Source organism: Podarcis erhardii, assembly GCF_964252035.2.
Source record: "Podarcis erhardii genome assembly, chromosome: 10".
Classification (NCBI taxonomy): domain Eukaryota; kingdom Metazoa; phylum Chordata; class Lepidosauria; order Squamata; family Lacertidae; genus Podarcis; species Podarcis erhardii.
In genome coordinates this window covers 35,257,869-35,285,443 of record NC_138500.1, presented here as the reverse complement: position 1 = coordinate 35,285,443, position 27,575 = coordinate 35,257,869, and the positions used below count along the sequence as shown (strand labels likewise).

At 41.0% G+C, this 27,575-nt stretch overlaps 2 protein-coding genes and 1 long non-coding RNA gene across 7 annotated transcripts in view; 1 reads left to right on the top strand and 2 right to left on the bottom strand.

Annotated features, from left to right (window-relative positions):
• Positions 1-21,011, bottom strand: part of ANKS1B (ankyrin repeat and sterile alpha motif domain containing 1B) — a 332,378-nt gene extending 311,367 nt beyond the window's left edge. For 3 of the 5 annotated variants that reach the window (XM_081878197.1, XM_081878206.1, XM_081878207.1), the window contains exons 1-2: positions 20,157-21,010; positions 2,287-2,367 (exon numbers count right to left, since the gene is read on the bottom strand). In XM_081878197.1, coding sequence (XP_081734323.1) covers positions 2,287-2,367; positions 20,157-20,290 — 215 coding nt within the window. In that variant the 5' untranslated portion in view covers positions 20,291-21,010. Of the gene's footprint in view, positions 1-2,286; positions 2,368-20,156 lie in introns of all 5 variants that reach the window. The other 2 variants (XM_081878201.1, XM_081878205.1) reach the window with 2 other exon arrangements.
• The window catches only part of BLTP3B (bridge-like lipid transfer protein family member 3B), a 47,076-nt gene continuing 36,238 nt past the window's right edge, over positions 16,738-27,575 (bottom strand). Inside the window, exon 13 of the mRNA XM_081878193.1 lies at positions 16,738-16,751. The gene's annotated coding sequence lies outside the window, so the exon portion shown is untranslated. The remainder of the gene's footprint in view (positions 16,752-27,575) is intronic.
• On the top strand, positions 21,057-27,434 carry LOC309351009. Its single transcript, XR_014160637.1, has 2 exons — positions 21,057-21,710; positions 22,870-27,434. It is a non-coding gene; the product is annotated as an uncharacterized lncRNA (long non-coding RNA).

The window sequence follows — 27,575 nt, the reverse complement described above, 5'->3', positions numbered from 1 at the left end:
GTGCAAGCTGGATTTCGAAGGGGCAGAGGAACCAGAGACCAAATTGCAAACATGCGCTGGATTATGGAGAAAGCTAGAGAGTTCCAGAAAGACATCTACTTCTGCTTCATTGACTATGCAAAAGCCTTTGACTGTGTCGATCACAGCAAACTATGGCAAGTTCTTAAAGAAATGGGAGTGCCTGATCACCTCATCTGTCTCCTGAGAAATCTCTATGTGGGACAAGAAGCTATAGTTAGAACTGGATATGGAACAACTGATTGGTTCAAAATTGGGAAGGGAGTACGGCAAGGCTGTATATTGTCTCCCTGCTTATTTAACTTATATGAAGAATTCATCATGCGAAAGGCTGGGCTGGATGAATCCCAAGCCGGAATTAAGATCGCCGGAAGAAATATCAACAACCTCAGATATGCAGATGATACAACCTTGATGGCAGAAAGTGAAGAGGAATTAAATAACTTTTTAATGAGGGTAAAAGAGGAGAGCACAAAATATGGTCTGAAGCTCAACATCAAAAAAACGAAGATCATGGCCACTGGGCCCATCACCTCCTGGCAAATAGAAGGGGAAGAAATGGAGGCAGTGAGAGATTTTACTTTCTTGGGCTCCATGATCACTGCAGAAGGTGACAGCAGTCACGAAATTAAAAGACGCCTGCTCCTTGGGAGAAAGGCGATGGCAAACCTAGACAGCATCTTAAAAAGCAGAGACATCACCTTGCCAACAAAAGTCCGTATAGTTAAAGCCATGGTTTTCCCAGTAGTGATGTATGGAAGTGAGAGCTGGACCATAAAGAAGGCTGATCGCCGAAGAATTGATGCTTTTGAATTATGGTGCTGGAGGAGACTCTTGAGAGTCCCATGGACTGCAAGAAGATCAAACCTATCCATTCTGAAGGAAATCAGCCCTGAGTGGTCACTGGAAGGACAGATTGTGAAGCTGAGGCTCCAATACTTTGGCCACCTCATGAGAAGAGAAGACTCCCTAGAAAAGACCCTGATGTTGGGAAAGATTGAGGGCACAAGGAGAAGGGGACGACAGAGGACAAGATGGTTGGACAGTGTTCTCGAAGCCACAAACATGAGTCTGACCAAACTGCAGGAGGCAGTGGAAGATAGGAGTGCCTGGCATGCTCTGGTCCATGGGGGGAGTCAGAAACGACTAAACAACAACAAAACAGCACCAGCAGACTGGAGGGCTCAGTGGAAATGTTACCAGTACCTTCCAGAGATGTCGGATGGCTGGAACAAGGAACCAAAACCAAATGTATAGGCCTCCACTGCAGATGGTAGTCAGTCCCTTCATTCCAACTTTACCTTCCCCTGCACTGGAATTGGAGCAGCATCTTTGCCACTTTCTGCTAGCTGCCCACCCAGACACATTTCATCACCATTTTCTTCCATCCCTATAAACATATGGGAGATTAGGCCTACAGATAGTAAACTAATACATCCTGCAATGTCAGATGGAAGATGGTACATCTACTACAACTCTCCCCTCTGCCTCTCACTCAGGGGAACCCCACCAAATAAAACTTCCCCCCAACCAGGCTGTCACCATGGGTGAAGGTCACAGGCCTGTCTCCTCCAGTGTCTGGCCTACAATTCTATATCCCAGCTGACACTGTGGGACACCCCTGTCCCTGTGTCTCCCTGAAGTGGTAACCCAAAGCAGTGAACTCCTCTAGTGTGGCATATGACTCCACACTGACACCCCAGCTGTATCCACTTAGCCAGCAACCAAATAATACCAGGCACTGCTGACAGGCAGCTCCAAGAAAGACAACTCTAAGACTGATACAGACAACTTGAAACACAGCAACAACAAAATTACCTTGCTGCATTTTATTATGTACATAGCCATGGTCCGAGCAGGAAGATTCCAATCCATCTTCACCCTAGTCACATTGCAAAAGGCCTTTACCTATGTATAAAAGTTCCATGGTTGAAACTGAGTGGATGCAAGGATGGTGGAGATTTCTTCGCCACTATCATTACCCAGATTAGAACCCAAAATGGGCTCTAAGCTGTGTTTTAAATATGCTTGCTGTTAACCAAATTGAATTTTCTTGCTAAAGAAAGGGAGAACAAAATTATTTTGTACACATGAAAATGGAGGTGGCTGCTACAACAGCAGAAGTGGGGCAGGTGTTTTAAGTAGGGCAGTTTACTAAAGCTTGGTGCACACAAAAATATGACTATGTCTAAACTTAATGCAGGTTAATACCAACATTTTTAACACAAAGTAATACCAGCATAATATTGATAGCCATTTGACACTTACTTGTGGCCATTTAAAGCTGCATGGTGCAAAGCAGTGTAACCCGAACTATCTGTGCAGTTTATATTTGGTCCTCGCCAGATGCTGAAAATAAAGCACAAACTCTATTATAATAAATACATAGTTTTGTGGGTTCATTTATTTCAAAGACTTTAGCCATAATCATTATATATAGACAGAGGCTCGCTGAAATGTAAACACTGGCCCACAAATAAAGGTAAATTTAAGCAAAAAAATCAGAAGCAGAATATTCTTGTGGTGGGGAGTATACCACTTTGGTCAGCTTTTAAAGCAATTGAATGTGAAAAGTTTATTACCTCAGAAAGATGACCAATATCCAAAAGCCTTATCTCTAAAATATAATTTTCTTCACATTCTTAATCAATCTTAAATATCACAGCAGAACATACAAGTGGGGCTGTTCTTTCAAGCACAGATGCTCAAACGCTGATTCTGCCTGTGATGCATCCCACCTCTTATGACTAGGGTCAATGTGGGAAACCTCAGGTCTAGGGCTGAATGCAGCCCTCTGGGTCTCTTCAACTGGCCCTTGGGACTCTCCTGTAAACCAGCTTCCAACATCTCAGTGTTTGACCTGCATTAAAATTTTTGGTTCAAGTTTAACAAAATATAAGCGATTATTTTTTTTAATAAAAATGTTTTTATTAAAAGATTTTCATGGATAACAAAGGTACATATAATGTTACATTTTTCAATTCACAGAGTCCTTGTTTGAAAAGTATGGTAGAAACAATCTGAGTTTACTAGGTGGAAGAGCTCAACAAATGAGACTTTTCAGGCAAAATTGCAACTGATAAAAATATTTCTTTACAACTGCCAATTCTACTGAGAAATTTATAAAAATGATCTATGCTGCAACCTGTTGTGCTTGGTATAAATTGAACACCACCTGCTCTCTCAATAATCCCTCTTTCAATTTTATAAGTTTCAGGTTGTTCATAAACTAGGGAAACTTATGCCAACAAAACTGTGAGAAAACATGTCTAGAACCAACCATCAAAAGTGGCCAAAATCAACCTTATGTGCCATAGACTTACCAGGCCATCAACAGAACAGTACTCAAGCTACAAGGTATAGCCCTCCAAAATTCTAGGATCCAGCAAGCTTCACAAGTCTCTAAGAGCAGAAATTCTAACTGCATTCCCTCCAACATCCTGGGGGGGGGGGAGGCTAATTGGGACACAACCTCCCCCACGCACCTCAACATCACCTTGCCGCCCTTATGCACCACTGCCGCAGCCTCCCCCTGCATCATCCCACTACCGGCCACCCTTATACACTACCACAACTACCTCCCCACAATTCACACCATCTCGCCACCAGCCAGCCTTACCCCTTACTGCCAGCACTCACACACATGCCACACATGCAAATACTTCCAGAAGTGGCCCTGGAGAAATAGGGGAGCACAGCACCAAAAAAGGTGTGTCAACAGCTGCGGTAGAGGTGGTGGCAGAGGGAGCCAAAACAGGACATCCAAGATTGGCATCAGAAACTGGGGTGGCTTCTGTCAATCTAGGATATCCTGCTCAAAATGAGACGGTTGCACCGCATGGCTTAACTGGTCCAAAACTTCACAGGAGCACAGAAAGGCAGAACTAAGGGCTACCTCACAGCTGCTAGCAACCTCCATATCAGCAACTTGGAAGAATGAGGGACAAGCTTGTGGCCAGTGATATGTACAATTGCAGCAGCTGGAAAAAATGTGCACATCTCACAAACAATATATGAAGGTGAGTGCAGACTGATCACAGGCCTGCCTGCACCCTACACATTTGTGAGACACTTGTGTGGGAACTGCTGGCAAATACAGACATGCTATGTACCTCGGGTTACATATGCTTCAGGTTACATACGCTTCAAGTTACAGACTCCGCTAACCCAGAAATATTACCTCGGGTTAAGAACTTTGCTTCAGGATGAGAACAGAAATCGTGCTCCGGCGGCACGGCGGCAGCAGGAGGCCCCATTAGCTAAAGTGGTGCTTCAGGTTAAGAACAGTTTCTGGTTAAGAACACACCTCCAGAACGAATTAAGTTCTTAACCCGAGGTACCACTGTATTTCAATAAGGCAATCATCAGATGGTTTCCAGACTAGTCTAATCTAATTCAGACTGTGTCCTGCTACAAGTGTGGGGCCACAAAAGTACACCCCCCCACACACACATCAGAGCAATGTAATTTTCGAGACTGGTTCAACAAGCAGATTATTAGTTCTCAAAGTTGTAAACCAACGTTTTTTAATGCAATGAGATGACAACTTCCTAGACTGAGAGAATAGAATGTTCAGCTTGAGGGACTTCCGGGTCGGCGCCATCGCCGAATGGCGGACTCCCTCCGAGCTCCGGAGGGAGCCTGCACGGCAGGGGCTGGGTCCTACCGCACCGGCGATGCGGGGACCCTTAAAAACCACGGCCACGGGGGCCGTGGACATGGAGACTCGGCTGACACCGTTAGCGCCCTCCCGACTCGTGAAGGAGCCTTTTTAAAGGCTACGGATCGGGTGCCGGGGAGAAGCGTGGTGTTTTGAGTCCTCTGCTATCCCTGCCGTGCGAAGCCGCATGCCATTCGGCGGAGAGCGCTGGCTTTTTCCTTTGAAAATTCGGACCTAAAAGAACAACCCGTAAGTAATTGGAACTTGGACTAAAAAGAGGGACAAAAATTTTAAAAATTTCGGAGCGAGCGGGGGAGGCGCAAAAAAGGAAGTCAGCCACCCCCTCCATTGTAGAAGGGTCAAAGCAAAGGATCTGATAACTAAGATCGGAGTAACATCATTTTGGCAAGTTTTTAACCTCACGAGTGAAGAATATGAGATTGAGCTGGAGGAGGAAAGTAGAATTTGGACTTAAAAACAACCCCCCCTGGAACCCCGGGAGCGATCGATGACGGAGTTTGGAGAGGAGAAAGGCAAGTTTTGACAGCTGTCAAAGAGCTGTCAAAGCGGAAAATAAGATAGAGACTATGTTACAAGGACTTTGCTGGTTATATTTGTTATAAATTGGATACAAATTGTTTTAAATAAGGATTATAAAGTTACTAGGGCTAATGGACGTGATCTGGAAGAGAACTCAGTTTTTGCAATCCACCTAGAGGAGCCGAGGGATATTACAAGTGGTTTTAGCTGGAAATTGGAACTGAACTGTTTATCTCCTGGGAAACTGCAGAAATGGATTATTATGACTACAGAGGCCACTACACCGATGAAGACAATGGAATCATCTGTTGTGGAATGAAAGGAACTTGACGTAATGTTTTGTTTCTGAATAACAAGCCTCTGTAAAGGAACTAACTTTTGGAATTAGGACATTTGTGCAGGAAAACAGGGACAGAAAGAAATAGAAAGAGGAGTGTGATCAATAAGAACAACAAAACAACAAGAATTGGACCAAGTCAAAAGTGGGGACATTTGGGACATCCAGATTTGACAAGTTTAAGGATTATAATTTGGAGTTTTTCACTCCTGGATATAAAAATCTGGATGGAAAAAATGGGCCTCTCTTTGAGACAGAATCCTTCCATGATTGGACATTCGAAACTAAAGAGGACTGGCAAAGGACTATGACTTAGAGAGACGTGGAAATATTGGACATTGAGGAACATTGGGAACGCAACCGGGAAAAGGGGGGGGGGTGGGAAATGTGGAATCCAAAGGGCGTAAACTATGTTTTATTTAGGCTATATATATCTACATGGTATTCTAAAGTGGGGAACTCGTGGTGGGAATAAGCCGATTTTAGGGGAATGGAAAATAATGTTTTTTCAAAAAAAAAAAAAAAATATTTGGGTTAAGGATAACAAGTCTGAATTGAGGAGAAGAACTTGTTGAGATCATTTGAGAGATTTGGAATACAAGGGGGGGAGGGAAGGGGAAGTCCTGAAAGGATGTAATTGGAAAAAGATTTGAAATTGGATGTTTTATTAATTTGTAATTAATTGGAAAACTTTAATAAATATTATTAAAAAAAAAAAAAAATAGAATGTTCAGCTTGATGGGTTTTTCTTTCCATAGATCTGCCTGTCAAGCCACACTACTGCCACCCATAAGCTGTACATAAGTGACCTTTCTGAGGATAAAAGCTTCCAGACACAGGCCTTAGCCTCTGCACAAGTCCACCTGACTTTGTGTTCAATTTTTGCTTGGAACTTTCCAGCATCTACTCCCAATCTTGTTCTTTTACACAACCATTGCTTCATGTTTCCATGCACAACCTTGCTGTCCAAGACTTCATGCTGGCTTTAGTTCCCTCTTGCCTCAGCTGTTGTTTTCTTGCCCTTACCTCCTTTCTCAATTTCCCGTCTCCTGCTGGTTCTCTATGAGGCTCTTGTGAACCATTTAGCTTATGGACCTTCTGATTTTGTAAGGATTTACCCCGTCAGGAAATTTAATGTGACCAACACACCAACATAATCAAAAGTTAATCTTGGCTTCCCTGCATTAGATACATTTGAGGTAAGGTGGAGTTGGACAATAGTAACAAATTTTCTGGGCAAGGAAAACACATCTGATTTAATGTATTTGGCTTTCATTAAAGGACACAGTTTCACACAATAAATTATTAAGTAAGGTGACTAATATCACAGGAACTGTAAAACAGGTTCAATCAATATTGTTAACCAAGGAACAAATTACTAGAAATAATCTCTAAGGATCAGTATTGGAACTTTTCTCAAATGACCCTGGCAAATGAAATACAAGGATGTTGCTGAAATTCAAAGAATATGCTGAGGAGACAAAGCAGAAACCATTTTCTGCTACTTTTCTGTGTGCAATTTCAAAATATGCCTAGGGAAATTTAACACTTTGAGTGGCTTTTAATTTTATTTTCCTGTGCATCCAATGCCCTAAGGATTTGGATTTTGCATTGTCAGGATAGGGTACTGAAGTGAATTAATTTTCCTGGATAACTCAGTTAGTTACAGCGTGGTGCTGATAACACCAAAGTTGCAGGGTTTAGACTAGACGATCCTCAGAGTCCCTTCCAACGCTACTGTTATATGATTCTATGATCAAATAGACTGCTTTTATATTCTTAGGCAGTAGCAAGGATATGGATAGAAATGAGAAAAATTAATAACAAAAGGTCTTTACTTTTTAGCACCACTCATAGTCGTCGTCTTCTTCTTCTTCTTCTTCTTCTTCTTCTTCTTCTTCTTCTTCTTTCTGTTGTTGTTGTTGTTGTTATATCCCTTGCAGCTATACTCATTTATGAGAAAGGCTCTGGGAGTAAATCCCAAGGAAAAATCTAGACCCACTCTCCTGCGGGATCTTCAGAAGAAAATGCTAAGGAGTAAACCCTACACAAATCCAGAGTGGAGTCCCTAAGATGGTTGGACAGCGTCTTGTACACCCCCTTCTGGAAACACCTGCAGCCAAGTTGGCACCAAATGTATTGCTATTATTTCCTTTGGACCACACCAGTGAGGCTGAGAAAGGAGTGGGTCTGGCACCCTGGAGAGATAATTTGGTGCTGCTAACACAACAAAAACAGCACAGTGAAAGGCAGCAGTTATGATTTACTGGTCTCTGTAGCCACAGCAGGCACTGTGATTCCCTGGCCGTTTAACTTCAACCCTGGAGGCACATTCCATTGTCTCTTGAGACAGATGGATGCCCACAATATTTTCCCTGATGGGGACTCAAAGCAACTTGTAGTACTGCTACATTCTGAAAAAGATAGTTGTGTTGTGAAGGGATTTCTTGCTTTAAAACAGCATTTTATAATGAGAATGTGTAAGTTACATTTTTTTTCAGGGATAAGAGAGTTGTCTAAACATGCTGAAAAAAATGCCACAGAACTCCGAAAAATTAACATATTTGGTCTAAGTGAAAAAGCCACAAATACCTCTGTAGGATAATAATGTAATAGCTGTCCTGAATACTAATGTGAATGAAATGTGTCCCATATTAAAACAGAAATTAAGTTCTAGAAAAGAATATTTAGCTATGAGTAGAATAGAATGATTTGGATTAATGTTTGTGTATCTGCTGCCTAATTTGCTTATGTTTACTATTGTTTGCATTTACATGATTCCACATTTACAATAAAATAGGGGAAATCTTTTATGACATTTACAGGCCTAACTATTACTTTATAGGTTGTTAGTTTAAAAACTCTGCCATTCGTCAAAAAATGAAGCTTTTTAACTTACACTGAATATAAACTTTGTTAACTGTGTCCAACAATGGATCTCTCTCATTAGCCTCCTTCTGAAAGGAAGCACAAGGCAGCTTATTGAGCTTTGTGTATAGTTACATCATCCAAAGAGACTTTTGAAGGAATACTACTTTCATTGTAGTCAGAACACTTCAGGTTCAAAACAAGCAAATTGTGAAATAACTGCCAGGCTGTAACTGTTAGTACCTGACATCTCATCCACAGGTGACCTTGTTTACATTAGTTAGACAAAGCACTAGTGCATTACTATTATGTTACTGAGAAACACATCAATTGCCTTAAATGGAGCAACAATTTTAGAATTATCAAACTGAGTCCAATCATCATGCCATTCCCAAAAATCAAAGTATCAACCAGATACAAACATTTCTAAGCCAAAATTAGGGTTAAATAATACGGGTGGAAACCAACATATCACTAAGTGAATGTTCAGTCATCACAAGGATTTCTGCTTGCACGATGGTACTTTCCACCTCCCTCCTCCCCCATGTGTCCACAATCCTGTTCTAGGAACAGATTTGGTGAAGGAATGGAGTACATGGTAAGGACAGAGGGATGATTCCCACTGCATAATTGCACTGATGGGTGGGTTAGTTGAACACTGCTGTAAATCTATAACAACAGAATAAAATCTGTTTGTCAGGATTAATATGCAGTATACTCGAAAGTATGGAAAATATACCAGTGCAGGAAGCTAATTTGGGAAAATATTCCACAATATATATGAGTTTAAGTGAAAGTGGACAAGAATAAAATTCCTCTCTAATCATGAGCTAATAATAATGTGCTTATATAATAATCTATTATATTGTCAAGAAATAACAAAAAATTCATTAAAAAAACTAAGCAACAGTCAAAAATAAGTGCTTTAAATCACATCCCACTTAGGTTATGACATAAATCAACACACATATGTAGTTCCATTCACTTTCATAATATTTCAGTCTTTGATTTCGCTGCAATACATTTCCCCAAAAACCTCTGTGCATTTGACTATCTGGATGATTATATATTTCATAAAACTGTCCCACGGTTGTGATTTTACTTTAGTGTTATTAAATTTTATTGACTTTTTGTACTGTTATTATTTTTATATAAACCAATTGGGAATTTTTATTTTATTAAGTAGTATACATTTTAAATAAATAATTCTACATAAGAAATGTAGAATTACATTTTTAGTAACATTACATTGTTAGTATTTCCTTTAGAGTATGAACTGTACATGTCAGCTCCTCAGACAAAGCTATACCTTTGATTGATAACCTTCCTGCACTTTTCCAGTTTTTTGGTGTTTCAACTCTGGCAACCACTAATAAAAAAACAAAGCAAAACCCTATTAACTCTATATGCAGTAGGCTGAGCAGAGTTAATAGCTGCACCTTCTGTCTGAAGATTGCATGTCTTTCCTGGTGAACACAGTGCCAAAAGAACTGCACCAATGGGTATACCTACCACATATGGATGCAAGAGTTTTGCATCTTCTCCAATAATCTGGCGGAACATAGCCCATAATCTTTGCTAATAGTAATGGAGTCAGGTACCAATGAGCAAAGTTCAGTAGCCAAATATCTTGGCTAAAAATATCTCTACTATGCCTTAATATTAGACCATTACCTGTTTTGTTTCCCATCTTCAGCTGATGCTTTCTGAGTTTGGAGAAGCAACTAATGTCCACCAGCTTTTTCATAAGTACATACTATTTAAATCTCCCTGCCCAATCTAAGGGAGCAATTTAGCTGTTTTAGATTGAATGAAGATATTAAAACAGGGTTTCCCACAGGAATCTGGTAGGCCAATGTTAGAACATGATGCTGGACTAGATGGACCATTGGCCTGATCCAGCAGGCTCTTCTTAAATTCTTATGCTGAACCTGTATAAACACCTCGCAGAGGTAGTCCGTTCTCCTCAGAGGACCCTCTCTCCATCTGTGAGAGTTGGGCTTCTCCTTCCCAGGTATTTTCCAGGTGAAGCTGCCATAGTCAATCAGAATCATGGGTGATTTGCAAGCCACTCCAAGCCCTGGTTACCTTTCATGACTTTCCATGGTCAGATGTTCTGAAAGGTTTTTCCCCGGCTATGCAAAGCTGCCATTTTGGAAATTTAGGATATGGAGGAGAGGATCTTAATTCAACCCAGAATTTGAGGGTTGTAATGCTTGCATATTCTTTGTTCTATAATGAAACCTGTACAGCAATCAGTATGTCCCAATCAAAATACCAGCTAGTTGCTATAGCAACTCTTACACTGAATCTGTATATTTGTGTGTATATTTTTAAAGGATTGGATTATTTATATTCTAAAGAAATCAACCTGCCACATTCAGCCATCTTATATAGCCTTATAAGAATGCAAATAAATGAAATAATTAATGTATTGAAGACCACACACTCAGAAAACTAAAAAAGCAAATGTGAGTAGTTCATACAATCAATTAATCCAACTACAAACATGTGTGGACCCCTACAGTTCTCCAAATAACTTCCAATCTAGTTTAAACTCACAGATCCAAACTCTTAGCTCTCCAACTTTCTCTGCCTCAAAACTACTCTTCCCATTAATGAAAGGTGTAATTTACAAGGGGAGCAAGATTCTCAGTTGGCAAGAAATATTAATATTTTTTGCTTGGATCCCAAATACCCATTAGTTGCCTGATAGGCCCATTTGCAGGCCAAGGCGCTGTGCCAATCCCCAACCCAGATAAATAAGAGATCAGTAAGACTTATTTGGATGAAAACAGACCACAGTTTTATTGAATACAGATGAAAGAGGTTTGTCTTGGGCATGGGGCAATCAAAATACTTCCAGCCTGCCCACCAGAAATGACACATAGGTCAATCCAGGCAGGGGTTCCTAAGACTTACATTAAACAGGGTGACCCCTGCAGGGACTGCAGTCTGGGGGAGTGCCTTTGGTCCTGGTCCTGCCTGGGCATGTGGACATGACCACTCCCCCCAGATCCCTTTAACAGGAAACCCGAGTGTCTGGAAGGGCAGGCAGATACTACAACCTCCCCTCCATCCAAAACAACAGATTGCCCCAATGCCCCACCTCAGTTGTGATGATTGCTATGAGGTAAGCAAAACCACCAAGTCAGAGCCAATATGCCCAGTGGACAAATTCCTACCCTGCCCCATAAAGAACAGCAACCACCATAGCCACAGCAAGGTCCTTGACTATCAGCCTAAACCAAGGGTGGGTAGACAAGGAAACCAGATGAAAGAACAAACAGGTAGTGCCCCAGGTGCAGGCTGCTTAAATGGCCAGGGGGTGGACCTGAGAGAAGCCTACCTGCTCCATCAGCTCCGCCCCCTGGCACATTCCAGATCCCAGCCTGCATCCCCATTCTCCAAAGCAGGGTGCAGGCTAGGATCTGGCTCCTGATAGGTGACAGGGGTTTGTGCCTCTGGTGCCTTCCAGGAAATACCCACTGAAGCCATGGCTCCATCGTTGGGGCTCCTGTGGAACCTCGGCTGTCCTGCAATGCCGCCGCACCAAAAGGGGTGAGCGGACTTGCAGTAATCAAGAGAGATTCTATTCAGCCAAGCAGTCTCAGCAGCAGGACACTACCTGCTGCATGTGACACAGAGCCAACTCCTTATTTAACGGCAGGAAGGCTGCTCTCACTCTCTGTTCCTTTCTCTGTAGCCATTACATGGGTTGGATCTCAGTACGCTGCAAGTGGTTAATAATTTTAAAATCCAGTTATGTAATTTCCAGATTTTGTGTAGGAAAGTGCAAATTTGATAGGACCATGGCCCTTAGCATCAACTAATTTTATTTACTTACAATATTTATATGTTGCCGCAAAACATAAAGTTATCTGAGTGGCTTACAATAAATGAATATAAAGACAATAGAAAATAGAAAATAAAACGTAACACCATTAAAGCAAGACAAACATAAATAGAATAAGAAAACACTCTTGCCTTAACCCCAAAGTTAAAAGAGATTTTTAAACCAAGGGATGGGGCCCTATGAAACTGGCTCATGTTTTATTTCATTTTTTAAAAAAATTAAATTTGTATATCACCCTTCACCCAAAGATCACAGTGTGATTCACAACATAAAAATACAAAATGAGAACACAAAAACTAAACAATAACTCCCCTCACACAAACACATTTTAAAGGCCTTAGAAAGTTAATCAACCTAAGGCCTTGTTATAGATAAAAGTTTTCACCTGACACCTAAATATATGTAATGAAGGCGCCAGGTGAGCCACCATGGGGTGAGCATTCTACAAACAGGGAGCTACCACAGAAAAGGACCATTCTTGTGTTGCCCTCTTTGGGGACCTCTCATAGAGGAGGCACATGAAGAACAGCCACAGATGATGATTGCCGGGTCTGGGTCAGTTTGTATGAGGAAAGACAATCCCACACAGCTGTCACATCTGTGCTGACACTGACAACACATTAATGTAGATTTTGGAGAAGTGTGTAGCGCAGGCATAGGCAAACTCGGCCCTCCAGATGTTTTGGGACTACAACTCCCATCATCCCTGACCACTGGTCCTGTTAGCTAGGGATGATGGGAGTTGTAGTCCCAAAAATCTAGAGGGCCGAGTTTGCCTATGCCTGGTGTAGAGCACTGTCAGGTTGATTTTTTTGAGATCCAGTTATTGCAGCTTGAGGACATTTAGGGACAGAGGTCTGTCCAACTACTTAGGCTCTCTTGACCCTTCAAGAGTAGGCCAAAAAGAGCCTTCTTATTAAGAGACCTGGGCCCAGAGGTTATAGATAACCACTAGCTAGATGCTAATGCCCTTCCTGTGTATGTAGACTCATGAATCTGGCAGTTCCAAGGGGCTGATTCAAGTATATGTGTTTTTGCGTAACCCTCGAATAAAACACTACTGTAATCACCACATGGAAACAATCAGAATCTGTTTTACCATGAGCTTATGTTCAAAATTTTCTTCAAATTCATTTTGGCCTAAAGTTAAGCTGCTCTTAAAACAACATATATAGGCATAACAGCCAAGAATTGTTTGCTACCAGTGTATATCTGACGTTAAGTTCATATTTCATATTAAAACAAACTACTAGTATCTTCAGAAAAACTCATTGTTAAATTATCTTATTTACACAGAAATAATCAGCATCCATCTGAATAAACAACACTACAAACTGCTTATAATTACTGCATACATCACTCCAAGGTGTAATGCAAAGTCTAATTGCTATTATGCCTTTAATTACTACATGTAAGTGTCTTCATAGATCTTGGCTGCAATGACCATGACTGTAATAGCAACGTGTCTGAGGGCAGCTTTCACAGCTTATAATACAAATGTTGAAATTATGTGCAATTTATTAATCAAACTTTTTATATTGCTGACTGGGCCAGATATCTGGGCCAGATATCCTTTAATCAAATATATAAGATATCCAAGAGACAGTGTGCCAGTCTGTACAATACACACACAGTTGCACATGGAAGAGGAGAGAGCTTCCTCCACTTTGCCTACTATAGAAATTCATCTATCTCATTCAGCCTTTATAGGCTAGTAACTTATGGGGACTTGTAGGCTAGTATCTAATCAGGTGTATGTACAAGGCTGGTCTCTGTTGTGGCCGACTCTGGGGTTGCGGTGCTCATCTCGCTTTATTGGCCGAAGGAGCTGGCATACAGCTTCCGGGTCATGTGGCCAGCATGACTAAGCCGCTTCTGGCGAACCAGAGCAGCGCATGGAAACGCTGTTTACCTTCCCGCCGGAGCGGTACCTATTTATCTATTTGCACTTTGACGTGCTTTTGAACTGCTAGGTTGGCAGGAGCAGGGACTGAGCAACGGGAGCTCACCCTGTTGTGGGGATTCGAACCGCCAACCTTCTGATCAGCAAGCCCTAGGCTCTGTGGTTTAACCCACAGCGCCACCTGCGTCCCATTCATCACTTAGTTTACACTTTTTACAGTGAATTACATTTGCCATTTTACAACCCATTCACTCAGATTGAAGAGGTCCTTTTGGAGCTCTTCACAATCTCTCCCCCCCCCCCACATTAAACAATTTAGCATCATCATCAAGTTACTCCTAATTCAAGATTGATTATGAACAATTTAAAAAGTAAAAGTTCCAATACCTGTCCTTGGGGGAAACCCCTTTCTACTCCTTCCTACTCTTTGCTTCCTGCAACTTAACCAATTCCTCCTCCCAAAGCCATTGTCTCACCCAAGCATTGAGACCACAAAGCTGTGCCTAGCTGGCTGACCCTCCATGGGACCAGTAGCATTTGGAGGCCCTGGCTTTCAGCATCCTACCTAACAACCTAAATTTGACTTCCAGGACCTCGTGACTGCATTTCCTGATGATGTTGGTGCCCACAAGCACCACAACCACTGTCTTCTCCTCATCTACCAGGCTATCTAGGTGGCAGGTAACATCCTCAACCTTAGCACCAGGCAGTCAATTCACCCTGCGGTCTGTAAGTCCACTGCACACCCAACTATATATCTAAGGATCAAATCGCCTACTACCACAATCCTTCCACCCACTGGAGAAGTATTCTCAGCAGAAGAGGATATATGTCCCCCTCATTTCCCTTCTAAGGAAATGTTTCCCTCTTCCTCACTTTCCTTATTTGAGACCCTCATTTTCCCTGACAGCATATCAGCTGTCATTGTGGCAGTAGGAAACAGCTACAACGCCCCTGAAAGCTGCATCTACAGTACCACTATTTCTTTCTCTTCCCTTTTCCAGGTCTACCACCTTTTCCTCAAGGGAACAAGCTTGTTCCCAGAGAGCCAGGAGCTCATTGCACTTTAGACATACCCACAACCTCTGCCCAATGGGTGGAGAATATATGGATGGTTTGATCTTTGCCCCTTCAGTAGCAAATGAATGGATGAATCAAGCAAACAATTCAGTAAGAAGGAAGCATGTCTCTTGATTCAAGAGGACTTCAGTGGAGAGCAATGGTATCTCATTTGCAGATGAAAGATAATAATTTCTCTTCTGTCCTTTCCTATTGATTAGCTTCCTTCTGCAAATGGGATACCGCTGCTCTCCCCTGAAGTCTTCTTGAATCAGAAACATGTTGCCTTCTTACTGAATTAGCTAGATTCTTGCTAGCTTCAAAATTCCTCATCAGCACAGATCATTTCCTCACATGAAGAATCAGAGTCAGTCCTAGCTATCCCCAGGGCATTGGGTTGCTCATAAATGACATGAATCTTGAGCTCATTCTTCCCAGGAAAGGAATGGACTTCATAATTCAGCAGCGATACAAGAAATTGATTTTCTTCTCCTCCATCTCTGCAGAGCTCTTTTTAAAAAAAGAAAGAAAAAGAAACAAACTCTCCATGGTTTGAAAGACACATCATTGGCAAGCCTCTCTGTTAAGCTTGTGTAGCTTTTACAACCTAGCACAGAATGAGGAGAAGGTGAGAAACTGGAGTTGTAGCATCTTCACACTGTATATTACTGCAGTCAATCTGAGGCACCTGGCACCTCCAGGCTGGACACAAATTTGCTGTCATGAGCAAATTGTGGGGAGTTCAGCAAGCAATTGGACCCAGTGAGGATATGTTGTCAAAAAACCCTCCAAAACCTGGAGATGGCCTTGTTCCGAATATGCCCACAAAAGAAAAGGAAGGCCATTTCGTTGGAAGTATTTAAACTGATCAAGAGCATGATGTTTTGAAAACAATCCAGCAAGGACGGAGGAATAGTCCCCTATGATTCTGAATCATCACTGATAGTGGTTGAAACAGAATACAGAAACCACTAAGAAATCCCACTTACATTTAAAAAGATATAATGATTTTATGTATCACTTCCCTCCCTAACACTACACTTCCCTAGCTAATAAAACGACTTTCTAACTAATGCTATAATTGCAACCTGATGACCAAATAGAAAGTCAGATACACAGGCTGGGCTGATGACTCACTTGACAGTTCATTGCTCCACTTCCACAGTCTGCTTTAAAACATCAGTGGTTTGCTGTATTCTTGAACTCTCAAAGAAGTGTAGAGCAAACATCAAGACTTCTCCAACTGGGAGGTGTGGGCAACAACAACAACACAGGTTTCCCATTAATCCAAACTTGTAGAGTTTAAAGGTGTACAGCTAACCTAGCTATAGCTATATCCCTTTTTCATATTTGAAAATTCAGTACTGCAATGATAGGGATTAAAAGTATCACAAGGTGAGACCTCCTCTTTCTGCCACTCTCTCTCTCCCTCTCTCTTTTTTATATACCTTTCTCTTCCCAGGGCCACTGAAAGCAGGTTCGAGCCCCACTGGGGAAAAAAAATTGTGCCCTCCAGCAAGGGCAAGCCAGCTAAAAATATTTACATGGGATTTAAAATAAATGTGTGATCTCATTTTTAGTTTAATAATAAATATAATATGTGTACCTATTGAGAATGTTAAGATCCTAATGACTAATATCAATAAGCACTCATATAATAATTGCTCAACTAACTATACAGTACAGTACTTTAAATGTTACTTGTATGTGTAACACAACACAATGTGTATCACACAACAACTTTGTTGTATTTGCAGTGTTCACTTAAAAAAACATACAAATGTGACTTCGTGTAATAAGATGAGACTGCACTGTCATACTGTCAAACCACAGAAGCAAATGTTCATATAGAGTCGCAAATGTTTACAGCACAAATTTGTAAGCTGGTTATTTAGAATTGTGTGTGCACTGAATATGAAATATTTATTAGAAATTACATAAAACAAATGCAAGATAGTCAGGCCCTGGGACCCCTTCTAGATTGCAAGGCCCTGGTAATTTCAACCTGGCCTCTTGCCTTCTATTCCATACCCTCCAACATTTCTCCGATGAAAATAGGGACATCTCATTCCACACATCTTACTGGGTTGCCTCAGCCACCGCTGGGCAGCTTCCAATATATATAAAAACATAATAAAACACTAAACATTAAGCAAAACTTCCCTATACAGGATTGCTTTCAGACAGCTCACGAGTCGAATAACTCCATACCCTCTAACATTTAACCAATGAAAATAGGGACGTCCTAAGGAAAAGCAGGACATTTTGGGATCAAATCAGAAACTGGGATGGCTTCTCTAAATCAGGGACATCCCTGGAAAATAGAGATACTTGGATGGTCTAAGTTATTGCTGCAGCGCCTTCTCAGCTCAGGGCTCAGTGCAGGCAAACCAATCACTCTCCCTTAAATCCACCTCTGCCCCAACAAGCTTGTAGGTATATTTGACAATTATTAAGATACAAACTAAACTAATTTTGTATACCTAGATTCCACCTTAGAATGCAAAAGCTGCTGGCTTATTTCTGAATGGCCTGTTTCACTTCCAAGCTTTATATGTACAGGACCACACAAGTTCAGGGTTACTGTGAATGACCCTTCTCCTAATGGGTCATGATACCACAACATTCCCACTTGTATATGCCAATATCCAAACACACAGCTGCAAACTTTGTTCATCTCACTGTAGTAAGCATTCCAGTTTGAGAGTCCATCAGTTTTCACAAGTGAAGTTTTAATTAATACTGGAATTGTACAGAGAAAACTACATCTGTGAGTGGATTCACAATTTCCACCAGCATTTGATCTTGAAAAACAGACAAGATAAGTGACTATGATGTCAGTGATACTGTTAAGTCTAGGAACATAAGAAACCATTAAATCCAACAGCAATTTAATGCAGTATCAGGGCAATAGGATGTATATTTATGTATCTGATCATTTATTATGTTATCAACAAAGTTATCAAAAGAAGCTCAAGAGGTACTTGATGTGATGGTGGTGCCTTTATCTGTTTTCTACACTGCCACGCAAATGTTTAGTGCTGCATCAAATTAAGTTGGGGTAGACCTAATGAAATCAATGGACAAATTGATTTCAGTGAGCCTGTTCTATAACTTAGTAGACTACAACCCTGGATGTTAACTGACTTTTAAAAATAAGAAATATTTTTCCAGCCTTACTGATAAATATCTACATTTTGTACTTGTTGAAGATAGGGCCTTAAATTTAGCTTTGTTGAGTAACCTGAATGACACTTGTCATATATGCATTGTCTTGTTTTAAAAAGGTTCCAAAAGCAGGGCTAAGTGAGAAGGAAAGTGCACCAATATGCAACTGTAATGCGTTACAAAACTAATATGCTTTCTATTAAAAATAGTGCCAGATGGCACTTAATGTAACTTTCTACTTTTAGTAATCAACAGTTTTCTATAATACCCACCATTGTAGTCTTCAAGCCACATTACAAATGCATCTCTTCAATCTATTCCCTATTTTTAAAAATGAGCCATCAGATTCTCTCAAAGAGATGTATATAGGAATACACTGCTCTATTAAAAGGAATCCAAAGAAAGTAAACATTTAAGAACTGTACAGACTGATTACAGTAGAGGTGGATGTTAATTGCATCAAAGTGAATTTCTGGTATGTGTAGGGTTGTTGTTGTTGTTTTTTAAATCATGTTTAATTAATGATGCTTACATTAAAATTCATCAAATTAACTGACATTTCCTTTTTGAGCCAAGTTATATAATTATACTACTAAAAACAATACTATATATTCACTATGCCAACCAATACACTAACAAAAATGTTGTTCTTATTGAACCATTGCAAAATATAAAAATAAGAAATAAGTGGGTGAAAATTAATAACCTTTAAAACAACTACATTTGCAAAAAGATAATGTGGAAGCCTGACAAAATATTAAACGTGTTACTATGGAGAATCCTGGAAACTACATGACCTTTTTTTGCTTGTCACTGAAACAATTTTCATTACTTCAGGCCTGCTTCTGTTCTTGCAGTGGAACACATTTAATGATTAGTTCAAGTTTTAGGTCAATAGCATGCCAATTCATTTTCCCTTGCTGCACTTGTGTCTGCCGTAACAGAGAACTGTGTGCTGCAGACCTTCTTTTATTTCACTAAAGTCAAATACCTGTAAAAAAATATATGTTCTTCTCACCTGCAGATACTGTACTGATACTGTACCATTCATGCTTTACATTAAATGCTATCCCACACATTGTATAAGCTCTTTCAGGATTAGAAGTTGGCCCCTTCCACCTGGAAATGCCTAATAACCTAGTCTCATATAGTTCTGAAAATGTTAATCACTGACTGCATACATTTTGCACCTATTGCTTGTAGCTGACCTCTCACCAGGAAGTTCAAATTTCTTAACAGTATAGTCCTATTAATGAGACACATGGCTAATTTCTGTTGCAAATGAGGGCAGTAAGCATAAAGCAATGGAGGAAGGCTATTTGATATATAGTTACAAATATGCAAGTATGCCTTTAATTACCAAATGAACTAATTTTTTTATTATCCAGATGAAAAAAGAAAACCTGAGAGAAATAATGTGCATGTACACATCAAGTTGTCCAATATATTCCAAAGTTCTGCCCCAGTACAAGTAATGAAGCCAATGCAAGTTCCTACCGATTCACTGAAGGAAATAAATGCAAATGTTACTACTGTATGTCAATAACATCATGGCCAGTTGCTTTTAAACTCATATAGGACACACACCTCTCCCTCAGCTGTACATACTCAGAAGAAAGACATATTTTATAGTTACTATAATACAGCAAGAATGAGGGTGGCGGTGGTTGTGGTGATGATGATGATGAAGGGGAGGAGGAGGAGGAGGTTTCTATCCCCAGTACCTGCTGGGAAACCATATCCCTACCTCAGCAAGTTGGATAAAGGAATAGGTCCAGATCCACTGCCCAGGAGCCCTCCTTTCCTGCCAGCCAAGAGTTTTTCCACCAAAGCCACATTCCCAGTGCGAGCAGCTTCCAGCAGTTCCTGGTCCTTCCCCATGGTCGGGAATCATCAGAGAACCTTCACACGAGACCACCCCCAAAACGCCGTGTAAGTTATCCCCGCCTCCCCACCCAAAAATGGACCCTCTCCACAAAAAAATAATTTCCCTGCTCGCCTGTCAGACTGAGCGATTTAGGGATGTTCCTGAAGGCTTCACGAGAACTCAGCAGAAAAAGGAGCAGCAGGAGCAGTGGTTGGGAGGGGGAAAATCACCTCCTCCTATTTTCAGCAGATCATTTCTGGGTGGAGTGTGGAAGAAAAATAGAGGGAGGAGGGGGGCGCAGAGGAAGAAAGACTCTTCCCCCCACCCTCTGACCAAATTCTAGTTTGGTGAAGCGGGGAGAGAGAGAGAGAGAGAGAGAGAGAGAGAGTGCTCAGAGCTCTCGTGCCAGGCTGAAGCGGGTGAAGAGTGAGGGAGATCTTAACGACCAGCAGGGCGCGAAATAAGGGGAGACGCAGTCTTGGCCACCCAGGCCCGTTGCTGAGGAGACAAGAGTTCTCCGCTTCTGAATGGCTGGCAGACTATGTGGGTCTCCCCCCCCCCTCCCCTATCTGGCTCCCGGTCGCGTGCCCTTGCTCCGGTTCCCGCTGCGTTGAGGGATTCTGCTGCTGCCCTCCCTCAGCTGTCCAGCCCGCCCAAATAGCGGCAGCAACTGTAACAGGAGCTCGTCTCGCGCTCCACTGCGGTGTCGCGCGCGCACACATATACATACGCGCGCGCGACTCGATCCATAACGGCTGCCCGAAAAGGGTGGGGGGGGGGGAGAGACGAGGAGCTGCGCGCGCACGCGCGCCGTGGCTGTGGCGCGCGCTCACCCACCCTCACGCAGGAATAGCGTTAGGGAGGGAGGGAGGGAGGGAGTGGAAAAGGGAGGAGCTGGGAGGGTGAGGTGGTGGGGTGAGACCGCGGTGTAGTCCCGTCAGGGTGGGGAAGTAGAAGTAGGAAAACAACATTTCGAAGGAGGAATCTGGGCCGCCCGCTTCCTCTCCGCCCCCCCCCCCCCACATTGCGACGGGAGTGACGAGGCAGGCCAGGATTGCCCATTGGGAGAAGGGGAGCTGGGAAAGGGAGGGGAGATATATATGGGGGAACTTGGGGTTCTCCAGAGCGGAGGCGACCCATAGAGAGCATTCCAGCAGCAGCAATCACGGTATTCCCGTTTGCTGTCGGTGCGCCCACACTTTTTCAAAGGGTGTCCTCACACCGCACACCTCACCCGCTCATCAAAGCAGATTTGCCTCTCTAAACCCACTGGGTAGGGCTGTTACGAAAATGGCACCTTTGAATCCACGGTGGGAATATTATGGAATCCAGAGATTTCTAAAATACGGGTTGCCTGGTTCCCCTCCCCAGTCCTTTTTAAGAGGTGCAAGTTCGCAGGGCACTTCCACTACTACAGCCAAGTCCACCAACCTGGTGAGTATTAGAGGAGGAGTTATTTTAATAAAAAAAATAGCTATTCTGCTGCAGGTGGTTTCTCCTCAACCAGTAATAATATAAATAATTATCTACATCTGTGTAGTATGGTGGCTTATGTACTTCCGTTTCATTTTTATTGGCTCCTCAAAGGGAAGAAACTTAATATTTTTAATTAATTCTCTGAATTGAATTATATCTCTTGCTTCACTCTGTAGAGTCATTATGCTGGAGAGTGGAACTTGCATTATGTATATCGCAGGCTATTGCAATGGGGTCAGATTTTAGCACATCTTTAAATATTTAACACAACTTTTAAAATCAAATTTATTATAACATTCTTCTTAATTTCCCCTAATCTTTCTTTTGTTTTAATCTGTAAAGGTTTAGCCTTCCTAGTTAATAACATCTAAAACATTCCTAGATTTTTTAAGTTGCCTACGTATCACTACCTTAAAGCAGCGTGCCCATCATGCAAGCTTGGTAGGTAGACCATCATCTTGGTATTGGTTATTAGCATCATATTCTTCCACACCCTTTTGGAGAGGCGAGCCATTACCTTACCAGTACGCTATATCCATCCCTCCAAGCACTGTGATTGGAGTGTGTTGGGTGAGATTCTAACTCCCAATGATCAAGATCCAGTTCCTTTCCTTCCTTCCTCTCCCCCATCCTGGCACTTACATTATGTTGTTCATATTTTTTTCTATCATTTTAGAGATGGGCTGACTTTAAAAAAACAAAAAACAATCTCCAAAGAGCTTTGGTGGGGGGGTATTTATTTTGGATCACTTTAAGCAGGCCCCACTTGGGTCTGAACACTGTCACCTCAGGATTCTGATGAAGCAGTTGCACAGCCCTAGTAGACAATACTGATTAAGGGAGATCTGTAGTCTGATTCAGCGTAATGTAGCTTCAGTTACAATGCGACTGTTTCTAGCAGGATTTTTTTTTTTTTAAAAAAAGGTCTGTCTCAGATTCCACCAATGGTAAGCCCCCAACAAAACACTTTGAAAATATTCATTTCTCCCCAAATAGCCTTGTTTTTTATATGCCTTTTGTCCCTGCCCTGACAAACCTCAAGATAAAGCATTCTATATAGAACTTTCAGCTCAGCCTTTAATATTGTACTCTTCCCTATTTGTTGCATTTTTTTCAGGTTTAGTTCAGCATTGGTGAGGGTTGCCCTCTGCTAGTTTTAAATCCTAAAAAGGAATCAGGATTACCATCTAACGGCACCTGAACAGAAAGTAGGGATGAGGAACATCAACGAATGGCATACCATAGGGTTTCTCAAACGAAAAGTATTGCTATCCCACATCAACCTGTTCTGTTTAGCAGATGTCTTTTTCTCCTTTTCTGTCTTAAAAATGTTTTCCAAAGCAATAACTGATTATACCATAGTAAAACAAGGTGTTGCTGTTGAAGCAAATGACAAATGACTTACTCAAAAAGATAGCTGTAGCTGCTAAGCTTAAGTTGATATAGGCTAGCAGCAGCTCCTTTTCTTTCTGAGAGCGGATATGATGGTTATCTAGTATCTGGAGTCTCTTCTGCTGTGCCTGATGTTCAGAAAGCAAGTGAATAGTAATGTACCCCCATTCTACAGAAGTAGATGACATACTGGAGAGGGTATAAACTGAGTTGTGAGTGAATAGAATTCCAACGTTCTACTATATGTTGCTTTTGTAGCTAGATGTTTCCAATGCTCAACCTAGGTGGATGGCTGAGAAGGATGCATTGTACCAGGACCCAGAGATGGGGCAGATACCATGCTTGAGCTCTGATGACAGAAAAGTTCCACGTAATTTTAAAAATGTAGAAAAAGTAAATTTAGAATGAAATTAGAACATTTTCTTTCATGACTCATGCATTGCATGTATGAGATGGGATAGTACTATGTGTGGGGAATGGGGACTCTGCTTCAAGCTTGTACTGAGTCTAAAAAAAATGCTTAGGACCTGGATGTATGAGTGGTTTCTTCTGTTTTGATCTATTTTGCTCAGAAATGGAACATCATGTTTTTATTAGAATCTGCTCAGATTATACACACACACACACACACACACACACACACACACACCCCACAATGCCAGTATTAGTATGTGCCTCCTCAAATCTGAGTTTTCAGGAGCTGCCACTCTCATGTCAAAACCTTGAAATTATCCTTGCACAGCAAGGCTGTCTTGGAAATATGGTCTACATAATATGCTGGATCAGCTCCAATTAAATTACATATTTACCAAACAGTATTGCAGAATGAGCATATTAAGGTTTCAGAGGGCAAATCATAAAATATGTAACATCTTCTGAGATTATTTTCAAGTTCTATTCACTTGCTTTTTGTAAAATGAAAGATACACGTACAGTAGAACAAAATCTATACCCCCATGACTTCCCTAACGTACCTATTCCAGAAAAAGATTAATAAGTTTCAAATATGAAAGCTCTGTTTCTGTTTCTCAGCAGAATGACATACTAGAAGTCCCACAAGTCAAGGCAACTCTTGCCTATGACCCTTTTAAACTCTTCCACTGTAAACAACATGGTTCATTGCACCTCCTCCTTCCCTCTCAGAACAGCTGAACATGCAGCAGCTGGCAGTTCCTGGCATAGAAAATCATGAGAGTTATATAAGTACCTTAATCCTTCCATGTTGCTTCCTGATTGGCACTTAAAATGTAGTGACTCAGCCACTGATGTATGATCCCACAACAGTAATATGCAATTTATGAAGAGCCCCTTTAAGTTCCTCCCTTTTCATCAGCAAAAAGCTTTTCTCATGCTTCATCTCAAGAAATCTCAACACTGTAATGACTGGCAAAACCTCTGATGTCAAATAGGCTTAAATGTATTTGAAAACTAGAATAAGAATTGAAGCAGCTCTCTTCATTCTATAGGTTACCGCTACTTTTAGAGTTTTCAGTGAAAAGTATTTGGAAACATTCAACTTAGTTCTCTATATTTGTGGTGATAAACTTATCAGACATTACTGATAAGGGTTCAACAGAATTTTGATCTAACTTTAGATTGAATAGAAAACTATCAGTCTTAATATAGTGCCTTGAACGATTTCTGTACAGTTGGGTATAAACCAGTAGATTTTTCTGTAAAGATTTTGTGTAAAAGCTTTACAACTCGCTGGGGAAACTTTGAATGACTTCTGTGTATTCTACCATTACACCTCTAACTTTAAATCCCTGGCCCCCAGTGAGGGTATGCTAAAAATGGGTTACATGCAGTTTCTGACCAAGAAAGTTTTTTCAAATAGCAAGGTTTCAGAACCTGCTTGAGGATGTGTGTTTTCCTCTGTCCATAGCCCCTCTTAGGTAGAATCTCGATACATATAAAAAACACTGTGAAAATGCTTTTTAAACAAACATTTTGAAAAATACATTGAATTTGACATAAGTGTACTATCGACATCCAGTCTAGTGTCTATAATGCACTTAAAACACGCTTAAAACCTTATATTTGCAGCTGTATAGCTGAGTCTTTAGGTTCATTATACCAGTTCCTTTTCCCCACCTCAGAGACTATTAGGGAACAGCTTCCTAGATGACTGTATGATTGATCTCCTTCAACCAAAGGTTAACCAGAATACAACTTGTACATAATTTGGGCAACAGGTTTACAATTTCTGTCAATCAGTTGGAATCAGGAATTCCTTAGGGTCATTCTAAATACACTCTTTGGTTTCCAAGTTCACAGAACAACAGCAGTGGCACCTTGTATTAAATCTGTCACTGACTTTGCTATTAACTCTTCTTAGGTAAGGTTTTGTTTCTATTTTATCTCCAAGGTTTTTTCATCCAGGAGAAGTAGTGAGTGAACAAGCTGAAAAGACAAGTGTGACTTAAGTGCTTAAGTGACATTATGAACACTACTTCATGTATCATGTTTGTTTCTTTAAAATGCAAAGTGTGTCATCTGCTATCCTGGAGCTGTCCATGGTCTAGCAGAGCATTCTTTGGACCTTGCTATCTATTCTTCCCTTGCAGCCTGCTTTCTGCCTATTACCGTACTCTTGATGCTGAATCTGTTATTAGTACCTACCAATGCTCTGACTCTTCCTCTACTTTTAGCTTCTTCTTGTACACCTGTAGGGCTTGTCTGTCCACAAAGATAGCAACATTTTTCTGTTTGCTTGTTTTGTGTTTCCAACGAGGTGGCTCAGATAAAATCAGTTGGGGTTTTTTGCAGGTACTATAATGGGTACTTTATATGACCATAACCTTTCCAACATTCTATGAGCGATTAAGACTATTGTAAAATACTAGCCACAAAGGTTAAGCTGCCAGTGAACCATGCTGGGCTGTGATATGACCTTTGGGGAACTAGTAAAGCTCACCTCTAATAAACCATATGCAACACAAGACCCACAATTCTTACCTTACCTTCTTGCACCCTCCATTTCCTTTGATCTCCCTTTCCTTCCTCTCGGGCACATTGCAAGCATGATCAAGATGACCTTTGGGAGTTCTGTTTTCATGGGTTACTGCTATTGCTGAAACGAGGGGGCAGGGCTGAAATCTGATTTTTGTCCTTCCCTCTGTAATCCTGGCTGCAATGCTGCTGTTCCTTCTGTCATGCCTGATAAGTTGATTTAGAAGGAAGGGGGAAGGTGTTTTGAGGATTGGGTTGACTAAATAGGAGGAGCTGGTTTTCAAAAAGTGTTACTATGTTTAGGTTTGGAGTTTTCACCAAAGGTGCCTCTCTTCCCATCTTTAACAAAGACAATACATGCATGCCATTTTCCAAATGATATTGAAATCAGTTTTTACATTTCAAAATAAACTGAAAGACTAGTGGCTGTATTCTATATTCTGGAATAAAAGCATTAACAGTTGCTTGCAAAAATGGCTCTGCTGATCTCACATTTCATTTGGGGTGAGGGGAGAAGCAGAATGGTTTTTGTATAGGTCAAAAGCCAAGGACTGTTTTTATATGTGAGATTTAAATTGCATTTGAGCCTCCTGTGCTATTTATGTTAATATCAGATCACTTATTCACATAAAAAAGAATTTGTAATAAGGCTGACATTCTGGTCAATGTAGGTTTTACATTCGTAAAACCCTCATAAAGACTAACTATAACAGTTTACCCTTGAAACTAAACTAAAAATGCATTTCCAATTTCCAAACCCAAGAGGAAGGTTCACAGAGTTCTCACTAGATGGAGCTGGTGCTCCCTCGAAGTCCTTCAGCTTGCTGTAATTGAAGCAACAATGAATGTTCCTTGGGAGTCTTTTTTATAAAAAAAATGTTTAGTAAAGCATATGGCTAAAGCCTAATTCGAAGGGCATCAAAGTATTTCCAGAAAGCAAGGCTTCATATTTAGGAGGCAGTGAAACTCCTCAACTAAATCAATTTGTTTAACTGGAACTTAGATAATGCACTGATGATGTCAATATAAAAATATTTTTTGTACAAATTAAATAGATAACATGGATGGACCAAATGATCTCACTGTCTGGAGTTACAGGAACTGGATGAAATGTAATAATACAAACTGTAAGATCATCTGTTTAAAGACTTTTGCTACTTAATGCAGAATCATCTACTGGGAATGACACAAGAAGAGAGCTGGGGTTCTTCAGAATTGACCAGATGACTGAGATGATGTGGTGTACTGAGTACAAATGCAATCCCAGAGTATACTACATATGACACTTGTAGTTAGAGATAAGAAATTATTAAAAATGACAAGATCTTTTTTGGGAAAGTGTTATCTCATTTCAACCACAATATCATCGCTGCAGCTGACCTTATGAGAGGAAGCTGGAAGCTGGACCACCAAAATGGAAAGTATATATACACGCTCCCATTTTTGCTGTCAGGAGAAACAATTAATTAAAGACACTTC